Source organism: Homarus americanus, unplaced genomic scaffold (genome assembly GCF_018991925.1).
Source record: "Homarus americanus isolate GMGI-L3 unplaced genomic scaffold, GMGI_Hamer_2.0 scaffold50281, whole genome shotgun sequence".
In the NCBI taxonomy this organism is placed as follows: domain Eukaryota; kingdom Metazoa; phylum Arthropoda; class Malacostraca; order Decapoda; family Nephropidae; genus Homarus; species Homarus americanus.
The window spans coordinates 3,807,909-3,819,637 of NW_024742338.1; the positions used below are offsets into that span (position 1 = coordinate 3,807,909).

The window sequence follows — 11,729 nt, forward strand, 5'->3', positions numbered from 1 at the left end:
ACCATATGAATGAGCCAGAAAATATGCTAGTGTTAAAGAAGATATTAGAATATCAAAGTTAATGATAACATTTCTCAACAGCCTGTATTTGCCTTTCCCCCGGATCTATCTCCTGAACCCCCACGGAAGCCACCGCGACCTGACAAGAATCACAATCATGAAGATCCTTCCCTATTATGAGAGTGTAGACAACTTACAATGTTAACAGACAATGTAGAAATTTAACAAGTACCAGGATGTGTTTAATGAAAAGGCCAAGAATTAGAGGTCTGAATGTATCGAGGATATGCTGAAGCAGCGTGCGAAGAAAGAGACTATTAGGGAGATGACATACAGTACAGTAATTGCATGTTTGGAAGGTCAAGTGATAGTTGAGCTAAGACTACCGGGCACTTCTACCAGCAGGAGAATCTGTGTTGCAGTAGGGTAATGATTCTTTAAAGTTAGTTGGCCATGATTCTGTAACAGTTAATTTGTTTTTCAAAGATAATTACAGTATTCAATATTTATAAAACAATAATAAATATAAAATGAGAGCGAAGCAAAAGTGACCACAAGGTATTATTTTATTGTGATGGGTGATAATGTATACTACTGAGAAAATTAATGTTTCTTATGCATGAATTTTGTTTGGTAATGAGTTCTTGGTTATATCCCATGAGTAATATATCATTTTCATTAGAGTTAAGGACAGAGTGATACTACAGTTCAGTGTAGAATATTAACCTTATCCCTAATATGAGTTTCTTTATATAATCTAATTTACTCTTTATGACGATGGAAATGAGAAGAAATGATGTCAGTGAAGTACAGTTATTTCTTGGCATTGACATCATAATGCCTGAAAAGAACTTGCTGGTAGTGTACAGTAATGTAATTGAATCCTCTGTGATGATATAATCTTTTGAGTACATTATTGAAAGGTTCATGGTAATTGTATTAAAAAGGTTAAGTCATTGTACTCAAGGGGTTAAGTCATCATATTCAAGGGGTTAATAAACACAAAATTCAATTGATCAAATCTGGATATACATTTCTGTGAGTGGGAATTTCTGCTCATGCTCATTCATATGTATATATTTTATTTGTGTTTGTGTGTTTATAATGTTTTGCTGTTATTAATGAATTTTATATATTCTGCACTACAGGTATTTTTTTTTTTTTACTTAGGTTTAATATTTGTAGTTTAGTAACACACACAATTGTATGTATGTGTGTGTGTATACCATTCAGGAATATGAAAATCATCAAAGGATCTGTTTATTAAGGATGATTCGTTATTTATGTTTTCCCTAAGAGCTTTATCTACAGTATATAATGATCAACGTCTGTCTACCTTACTCCAGTCCCATCTTAAGAGGATAAATTAGGTGACAGAATATAAGGACCTTGAAAGCTCAGATAAGTCCATTCTTCCTCAACTTCTAAGGAATCAAAATGAATCAGGACTGCTACACTGCCTGAGTTTTTCATAGATGATTCATTCTAGTAATGTACAGTACAGTATTAATTCAGCGATTTTGTGTATAAGTCTTTGTCATATCATTTGAATTTAGATTTCTGCCCTGTAAAGAGCTCTAGTATTATGCAATATTTCATTTTACAGTTTGATTTAATTATACAAATGATGGTTGTACCGTAATAATAAAATAATTACCCGAAGTTTATCGAGGTTGATGGACATAAAGAGATTAGACTCTTTTTAATGTCATTTGCCTGATACTAGTGACATGTAGAAGACCTGCTCCCACGGTGGGGTTCACTTAAGAATGTAGAGAAAGTAATGAATTAGAGCATTTCCGTCACATGTCATGTAGACGATGTACTTTCTGATCTATAGTCATGAGTTGTTTAAGAATGAGGCTACTACATTGTAATACCACACACACACACACACACACCTTACTTATATAGTTCACCAAGAAGTCTTTCATATATATATCAACACATAAGATACTAAACTCTGATATTTTTGAGTAACTTTGTTATTAAATTCCAGAGTTATGATATAAAGGTGCCATTATAACTTCCCTGTGGTTTAATGTTTTATACTAACCAATCAGGATGAAGTGAAGTTATTGTTTACTAATTATTTGTTGTACACAGATGTTCATATGAAATTAGCCAAAGAGAGTGTCCACTTTGTTTGTAGAAGAGATTTGCATAAGTTTTACATGAAGATAAAGTTGTTGACTTTTGTACTATATGTATATATTGCTTCTGGTACCCGGTGGAATAAACTTTATTGGTATCTCACAAACATCATGGGATTGAGCCGGGCGGAGTTAATCATTGGATGTCTCATTGCTGTGTTGTGGTGAGTTGTTTCAAGGAATCTATCTAATGCTTCCACTGATGTGGTATGGTTGACTGTCATGTAGGACTCGGTGAAACTTATTCTAAAGGTGTTTTATGTTCAAGGTAGTAACAGTCTTCTTAAACACTTTACAAATATAATACCTTATTCATGATTTCTTAAGGTAATGTTTTGGGACCAACTTGAGGCTTGAATGGCTGATCTTGCTGTGATGGATTGGATGATGTGAGTCATATGTTTTATTTTTTTACTCATTCCAGTTAAGGAATTAAGTGGTGGTTCTTGAGTTCATTGAGCAATACTGTACTCTTACCTGCACACTTAGTGGTTATATCAGCCTTGAAAGTTGTATTTAGCTTTATTAGATCATATACCATTAAAAAATATAATTTAATACATTCCTATTTGGACAGTCTTTGCTATAATTGTAATACAATTCACAAATTAATGATTTCTGCTGTATTGTAAGGTTGTTTTGTGGTGATTTTCTTTTTCTCCACAGTATCAGTTAATGAGCAATAAAATAAATATGAGGGGGGTCATGTTAAAGGGTAAAATTCAGATTCTTTACAGGTGAGTTTAATTGGTGTAATGTAACGTGAGAATAAAATTAATTACTAGATGTTAATGAAAAGCAGTACTGTACTACCATGTGTTTAGGTCACAATTCAAAGGTAAATTATTAGAGTTGAAATGATAAAAAAGAGAAAACCTTGAAGACTGATAAACATAAGATCCACATATTCATTCCTTCAGATAAAATGCCAGTAAACATTCAAAATTTGGTACTGATAATTTTTAGGTGATTTTACTATACATTACAGATTGCATTGTTGAAATTCAGTAATTTTTGTTTTTACTCTCTACAGAATTTTTTAGTTTTCTTCTCCATCCATTTCTAACTACCAAATTTCAGCCATGTACGAATTGAAACATGTTACTGATGAATCAAGAGCTAGAGTTTGTTAGGATTTGTTTTAGAGCTTATTGTCCTGTCCATATTTAATTCACAATTTTTCTTCATTCAGTCAGTCATCTGTCATATGTCAGCCAAGGGTATTGTCATCCTTGGTCAGATATAAAATGGACAGTTTCTTCATAGACTTTAGCTTTCATCATTGGTTAAACATGCTCCAAACCTGTCAGCCTTCTGTAGTTGATTTGAAAACATGACTGTGTCTTGGGTTAATCTCCTTATCTTTATCTCTGTATGTATGATGATCCTCTCTTCTGTGTTTCACTTTATAACTAATGTACTGTACTTCTCAAAAATCATGAACCAAAACAGCTTGAAACATGATTTTAGAAGAGGATTACTTAATAGTTTAAAAGGCCTTGATACAGTACCTAATTGACCATGCTGTAAGGAGTATGAACCATGGTGGAATCTTTGCCAACAGGAGCCATGTGTATGGAAATGTCACTACAGCATACTACCCCACCCCCCCCCACCACCACCATGCTCCTATTAGAGTAATATCACATAAACAGACATAAGAAAAATCAAAATTCCAAGCCATATTTGCAGTTTGCCATACTTTGACAATTATAATAATGTTAACTCTTGATTTCTTGTACTATATTTAGAAGAGGATTTCTGTCATGAGAGAGAAGTAAGCTTAAAAGTTATGACCATAGAAGAAAGGAATTCAATACAGTATGTTTATAAATTATTGTTGATGTGATGTAATTTATGTGTTTACTTGTACTGTGCAGTGAGTTACCCCCTACCCCCGTTTTGACAGTCATCACCTCAATATGTTCAAGTATGTCATCTTTGTTAACTGTAACAGCAAAAGGACAGAGAGTTTGGTGTTTAGTGTTAATTTATTGGTTTGGTAGATGTCCAATAATAAATGAGTGTTGTTTGCCATAAAGTGAAATGTGATTTTTTTTAATAATAGTGTTGTTTCCATTAAGTCATTTTGGTGTCTTTTTGTAGTATTCAATACATTTTGTCACAAAGTATGTCATTTGCACTCTTGAAATAATACACATACTACTCATATAAGGTCACAAGTTTAAGCCTTCAACGTTTTGCTATCATGCCTTAATGCCATAAACTATTTTATTTTTCCCTTTCATTTTGAAATCAGTTGGCAAGCTGTGATAATAAAATTTTCCATTATGGTTTACTCTTGTCATTGGTCATGAAAGCCAGTGCTGGATGTTGTGGAGACTAACTGATTGTTGAGAAACTGTGAATTAATTTTTTTTAGATTGAATTGAGACACAATCTTGTAGAAGGTAATTTTTCATACATTTTTAATTTGTATACAAGTGGAATGGGTAGGTGAAACTTTTTTATTAGAAGTTATTGCTTCATATAGCATGTACAGTACTGTACATTGCCAAGGTTCACTTGTTAGATTTGCATTGCAGTATTAGTATTTTGTCAGTTTTCTAGTTTGGTTTACAAAATAAATGAGAACTTGAGATTTAAAATCTCATAAGTTTACTTAATATTTTTCAGCAAATGATAGTTGTAAATGGTGCATGACATTGATGACCAGAATTTTTGTAGAATAAGTACAAAGGCTATGAAGCTGCACAAACTAAGAGTGCCATAGAATATTTTTTAGGGGAGAGGAGGGTTTGTATTTTTGTATGGTGCTGTATGACCAAAGGAGATGTGTTTGTGTGGCTGGTGGAACACACTGTTGGTCATGATATAGAAAGCCTGAAGGATGATCACTGTACATCAATTACTCCATTATTACAGATCATAGTAATCAGAAACTTCATTATATATAACATTTATTGCTACAGTTTTTTAGGCATGCCAAATGTAAACATAGAATCAAATTTTATTACCCAGAATAATGATGTTTCTGGTTTATTTTGGTTCTGGGTGATGTAGGCATTGAGTGTTCCAATACAGGTTCCTTCAGCCAGTAGGGAATTAAGGTTAACTTGTATAAATGAAAATACTTTATCTCGTATCTTCTGTTAAATAGAATTACTGTATATCATTTATGAGTTTGATGCTGTTGTTTTGAGATACACTTGTCTTATTCAGTTAAATATTTGACATTATAAAGAGTGGTGTGTTCCCAGACTTTTTAATAAATGTTTTCCTTAAATTGAACACTTAAGAAAATGGATTTAAAACTTTTCAAGATTTACACATTGTGGAATATTTGGTACACTGTTAAGTCTCGTTGCTGTATAAAGAAAGACATTGGTGCACATTGTAAGTCTTGGCAGTGTCCATTGTCAAAGGTTAACGATGAACACTGGAAGCCTTACCTCTGTGTCTAGTCACTATAAGGAGCTTGGAGGTACAAGCTTTATGTTCTGGTCACACTAAGCTAGATTTAAATGTGCAACAGTCATTACATAGAATTAAGGGAACTAGATGAAGCCGTGGCTGGTGATCTGTTCCATAAATGCCTCATTGGCTTAACAGTAGGTAATGCTGCCTGTCAAAAGTTACCATATGCTCGTGTTACTTGAGGTTATTATGACATTACAGTTTTTTTTTCCAGTGATTTTTACCTCATGCACACCAGATACCAGTTCATCAAGTTTATGTTACAGTATATGATTTGTGAGTGATTTTTTCAGTATTTGTTCTTGAATGAGATAAAATACTCATGTAATTATTATACAGTTTACATTATGCTGACAATAATGAAAAAATATAAATGTGTTTTTTTCATCTTAAGGTAATCTTTATGACCTGGTCTTGATGTAATCTTGTCTTTCAAATAATGGTACTGTACTTATGCCTGTGATGCATAAAACAATCAGATTTACAATGGTAAGATCCACATGTTTACCTAAGTGTTTTAACTGCTTCTACCATGTAACTATAATTTGATAATATACATTTGCTTGTAAGATGTGCAGTTTTATTTTTACTACTCCTGATATATGAAATTACTCAACAAAATTTTATTAACACCCTTGGTGTTTTCATACGCCAAATTGCGTATGATATTTATTATCGCTTTAGGGTTTTCATACGCAAATTTGCACATGAAGTAAAACAATAATAATTTTGCTTGCGTATCAACTATACATACGTGGGGTAATTAGTGGTTGTAATGATGTCTGGAAAATTTACTGACATTTTTCAGTGCTAATTACTCGGTAACATGGGGTTTGCAAAGTGCGATTTTAGTATTAATGTGTTATTCTGTAAGTAACTTAATTAGTTAAACTCCTAAAATTTCCGAGAGAAAAGTATATTTGGGTAAAAAATTACAAAGGGCTTACATTTTCAAGAGTTTTGGCCCAAAATTAGATTTTGTTGAAAATCACTTTATAGGTACACCTGAGCATGTTGATTTTGAATATATGCTCCACGATTTGATTGTGGGGTAATTAGGGGCAGTGGCTCCCCCAGGGGCCCTCCAAAGGGCATTGGCGCCCGCAGAGGCCTACACCATGGGAGGCGGTGCCCCCAGAGGCCCACACCATGGGAGGCGGCGCCCCCAGAGGCACACCCTCTGGCGGGGGCCTGTAGTGGCTCCTCTCCCCTACAACTCCCAACTGAGCTCCGGCCGCGCGCCTACCAGCCAATCAGCGTACAGCCAGCTACGCCGAGAGACTAGGTCTATGCAGAGGACGTAGGGGTATGATCGCCGACCTAGTCTCGACCTTCAACCTCCGGTTCAGGTTCAGAGCGTTTCACACCTTACGCTTAAGCTGCTGTGATTGGCCCTCTCGCTAAGCTCACCCCAAATCCTGATCCTCGTAAATTGTATAAATACGGCCATGCCTGGCCAGGGAGACCATTCTACACTCGGCTACTGGACCAGCAACATCTCTCACAGCTCCTCACCACTCAGCTTCCTCAGAAACCTCCTCGTCCTACAGGACCTCTGAGCAAGTTTCTCCTCACCTAGTCACTCCTAAGCACTGAGCTGTACAACAATATATATACAGAAAGCGCATTGTGAGTTTCTATCCTACCTCATTCCTGAGTGTGAGATATCTACATGTACGTACGTTTGTGTGCCCATACAAAGAGAATTGACAACTGGCCACATATAGTACGCTACAGGCCATCTAAGAGGCGTTGGTGACCCCAAGGACCCTCCCAGGGGTGGCGGCGCCCATAAGGGACACTCAAGGGCAGCGGCATTCCCAGGGGCCCTTCTTAGGGGTGGCGGCGACCCCAGGGGCCCTGTCAAGAGCCGTGGCACCCCCAGACACCCTGCCAGGGATGGCGGCGCCCTCACTGGGATCATCCCAAAGACCCACCCCAGGGTCGGTGGCGCCCCCAGAAACCCTCCTGGAGACGGCGGCGCTCCCAGGCGCGACAGTACCCCTAGGGGCTCTCCCAGGGATGGTGGCGTCCTCAGGGACGTTCCCAGGGATGGAATATTATCAACCAACCTGGAGTACTGTCCCCGAAATATGCAAGGGACTCAGTTGTAAATGTCTTAAGGAGGGCCACCACCTGCATGAAGGCAACCTCAGCTACCCTGAGAGATTAGTGCGCCTGCAACTGCCTATATATCTATCTTTTACTAATGAGCGGTAACCACCCAGTAAGGTATGGTAACGACCATTATTGTAGTCGGGGACGTACTTCGTCTATATTTTTCCAGGTAAGGTTTTCTTAGTTAAAGGTTTAATTCATTTAAAAAGTATTATATTATTCTTTGATAAAAGCAAATGTTTCAGTAATATTCAAGTATTTTTTATGATATAATTGACTAAATCGGTAATGTTGGCAGCCCTGATTCGTCACCATGGCTTTTTGGAACACTGTAGTACAGTATTCTTATTCCTATTTATTTGTCCGTAAAGTTTCCCGTAATTTTTTTTTCTACAACATGATATGAATAATTTTTTCATTGAAATTTGTTATAAAAATTGGATGTACGATTAAGGTTGGATTTATTTTTTTAATATGCCCTCATTTGGTTAAGGTTTTTGGCGGGACGAGACCATACAGAGGTGATTCGCAAATGAAACTCCACTCCAGTGCCCATCGAGACATCGAACAGCAAGGTGCTGTCGGTCGTCTCTCTCACTTGACAGACGCTGTTCGTAAAACGTATAGTAAGTCTTATTTTTAATTTATTTATTGTTAAAATTATACATGTGTAAAGGTCGATATATTAAGGTTATTTGTTTGTCGATATTGTATGGATTTATTTTAGAATGAAATAAGTTTAAACGGACTTTAAAAAAAATACTGAAGTTAACTTATTACTATTATGAACAAGCATAGGTTAATGGTCGTTGACACTCGTAATCAAATTGACTAGTTACTTTAGAGAATACTTTACTGTTTTGGCTTATAGTTTAATTTAAATTAATGAAATATGGTTTAGTTTTGGTCACCGTTCTTACTGTACTTTACTTTATATAGACAGTATAGTGTAGGTATATTATTTAAATTTTTAGTTCATAGTTGTATAAATTATTCATTCCAGGATGGTGACCTGAAGATGGAGGATGCAAGAAATGACCACAAGAGTTTTCTTGTGGTGAACTGACTCTTGCTGTACCAGAAATGCAAGTCAGGTTGGGTACAGTATTGTTCTCATTGTGGTTTATTCACTAAACTCTGACAAAGTACAGTAATTGTAACCCAGGACTGCCTTGTCTAGTTGACTCCTCTTCTAAGTGTAAATGTCAATCAAGTAATAGTATTGTACAATACTTAGGATGCACCAATTAATAGATATCGACTACAGATAATATCAATATTTTGCTCAATAATCCGTGTCTGTAAACAAAGTATTAGCCGATGTCGTTTTGCTGTCTGTTTCGAGTTAAGAAATTACTAGGTAACATTTTAATTACCGGCAAAATACAGTAATAACGGAAACCATCAAGACTGTCCACTTATGGAAATGTCGCACTTGACTGCCGATCATTCTGACGTTTGTGATTGGATAACATGGTAGTAACCTCTGTGCAGGTCAGTCTACAGTACTTCATTATACGGTAATGAATATAGCATGCCAGACAAAGTAGCTTTTGTTTAATCTGAAGAGAAAAATAATCTGGTAAAGAGTCGCTGACGAGAAAGATTTTATATATTGTAGCATCGTATAAGTACACTAGATATTTTATTTACCAATATTACCCAAATTAGAACTAAGAATTACCTGGTACAGGATCATAACTCTTATAAAGAACGACATAGGTTGTTGAGGCTGAAGATGAGTTTTTTATAATAAAATTAGTCAAAATGATAAATAATTCCCTTTAAATATTATATTTTATTAGAGAATGAGTAAATAATTATTAAGTGTTCCAAAATAAGTCGAAAGTTAGAAAAAAAATGCCTTTGTTTAGAAATGCACGGTTTTCCACCACCGTCTCTGTACAGTACAAGTAAACGTTGAGCTGACGCAGACAACTCGAGTATAATACAAAAAAATGGTTGTCATGATGAGACTTTAACATCAATAATAAAGGAATATAAATTTAGTAACTCGCAAGTTACTATTTTCTGGTCTTGGTGTGGTTTATCACCGTTGCCTCGACTCTTATTGCTTTCATTTTCACGTAAATTGTACTTTCCTGGGCACCAAAACAAGACGGTGTTTGTTAACATTGGTGAACAGTTTTACGGCAAGTTTATTGAAACAAGTTTAGGTGTTTGTTAGATTATAAAGTCGAGTTATTCTGTACTTATCATTGTACCATATAGTATACTGTATATTTAATATACACGGTATTCTTCCTGCATGGTTGCAGTTCCAACAGCCTTGATATTCTATACCTATAAATAGTTGACCACTTGATTAGTTCATAATTACTGCGTGTTGTGCCGGGTAGACTTAAACGCTGCGATAACGATGGAATTTAATACCCAGCTGCTCTTAATATTGCAGCTTCAAAAAATTCCTTAATACAATTACTAAAGTTGATGTATTTGTTGATGGGTTCTCTACTACTAGAGTAAATTACTTTATTTAAATACTGTATTTGGCTGATATTTTGCTTTGTTTATAGTCTGGCGTTGGTGGTGAGACTATATAGTGACTTTGTTTTACCTGCATAATAAAATTGACAAATTATAGCATTCTCTAAATCTGTGTTTGTCCGTTTTAAATCTGGCGGCAGATTATTGGGAGTTTTGAATCTGGTTATCATTAATGGTGCATCACTAATGTATTTGATATTTCTTCAATTACTGTACTAGATTAAGTAGATTGATGTGGTACTTCCTTAGAGTATACAACCTTCAGTTTAGGGTCATGTTATGCAATACAATACTGGATTAGGATAAATTAGTATTGTGAAAATATTTTGCTTTTTCTTCAAAAACAATCATTTAATACATAAAATTTATAACTAACACGAGTAAAATAACTTTGGGTTGTGTTTATGCTTGACTTTGTGAAATAATTCAGAAATGTTCATGTATAGTTTACCTCTAAGATGTTTACATTTAGTAAATAATAAATTACTCATAGCAACTTTCAGTGTGATATTGTACCCAGTTGTAGAATAAGAATGAATATAATGAAACCTATGACTAACCAACTCAAGAAATTCATTGACGTAAATTTTGTGTAAAGTAAAAATATTCTTCACAAATCGATAATTTCTCGAGCAGTCATTGAAAGAAAACATTTTAAAAATGTTAACAAAACTATGAACTAAAGATACAGGATTATTCAATATATTGTAGTTGACTCGTCAATATATTGTTACGACTCTTCAATATATTATGACTCTTCAATAACTATTATGGCTCACTTGTGGGACAGTTTTGTGATGAAAGGTTTTTGGTTTTTCATAGTTTTGTCAATATGAACCATAACTTGTACAGTTAGGCAAGATGCTGTACAGTTACTGATAAAATTAATCCCAGGACACTTATCAAGGATCATTTGGTGAAAGATTCAAATTAACAAATTTTCTTATTTTTCTATTATGGAGTTTATAAATTTGGTCCTGTCAAGTGTTAAGGAATTTTGTCTAAAACACTACAGTACATTTTGTCATTACTATGTTTAAAATATTTGTATGGTTAAAAAAATTTAATACACTATTAATTTTACATTTTATTTTGTACAGAAATGTTGTTCTGAACACTGGCGCCACCATGCTGCCCTAGACTGTGCTTACTGGCCACTGCCCTGTACTTGCTTGCTGCTGCCCTGGACTCCCCTTGCTGGCTACTGCCCTGGACGGCTCTGCTTTGTGCTTGCTGGCTGCTGCCCTGGACGGCTCTGCTGTGTGTGCCGCTCCCCTGGACGGCTCTGCTCTGTGTTTGCTGGCTGCTGCCCTGGACGGCTCTGCTTTGTGCTTGCTGGCTGCTGCCCTGGACGGCTCTGCTCTGTGCGTGCCGCTCCCCTGGACGGCTCTGCTCTGTGCATGCGGCTCCCCTGGACGGCTTTGCTCTGTGCATGCTGTTGTCCTGGACTGCTCTGCTGCCCTGGACTGCTCTGTGTGTGCTGCTCCCCTGGACGGCTCTGCTCTGTGCTTG

The 11,729-nt window shown here is 35.9% G+C and overlaps 1 protein-coding gene and 1 long non-coding RNA gene across 5 annotated transcripts in view; both read left to right on the forward strand.

Annotated features, from left to right (window-relative positions):
• The window catches only part of LOC121876732 (dedicator of cytokinesis protein 1-like), a 64,945-nt gene extending 58,785 nt beyond the window's left edge, over positions 1-6,160 (forward strand). For all 4 annotated transcript variants that reach the window (XM_042382090.1, XM_042382091.1, XM_042382093.1 and 1 more), the window contains one exon: positions 82-6,160. In XM_042382090.1, the coding sequence (XP_042238024.1) occupies positions 82-180 (99 nt within the window). In that variant the 3' untranslated portion in view covers positions 181-6,160. The remainder of the gene's footprint in view (positions 1-81) is intronic.
• A 2,081-nt stretch (positions 6,161-8,241) lies between these two features.
• LOC121876735 lies at positions 8,242-11,717 on the forward strand. Its single transcript, XR_006090808.1, has 3 exons — positions 8,242-8,335; positions 8,713-8,803; positions 11,318-11,717. It is a non-coding gene; the product is annotated as an uncharacterized LOC121876735 (long non-coding RNA).
• The last annotated feature ends 12 nt before the right edge of the window (positions 11,718-11,729 follow it).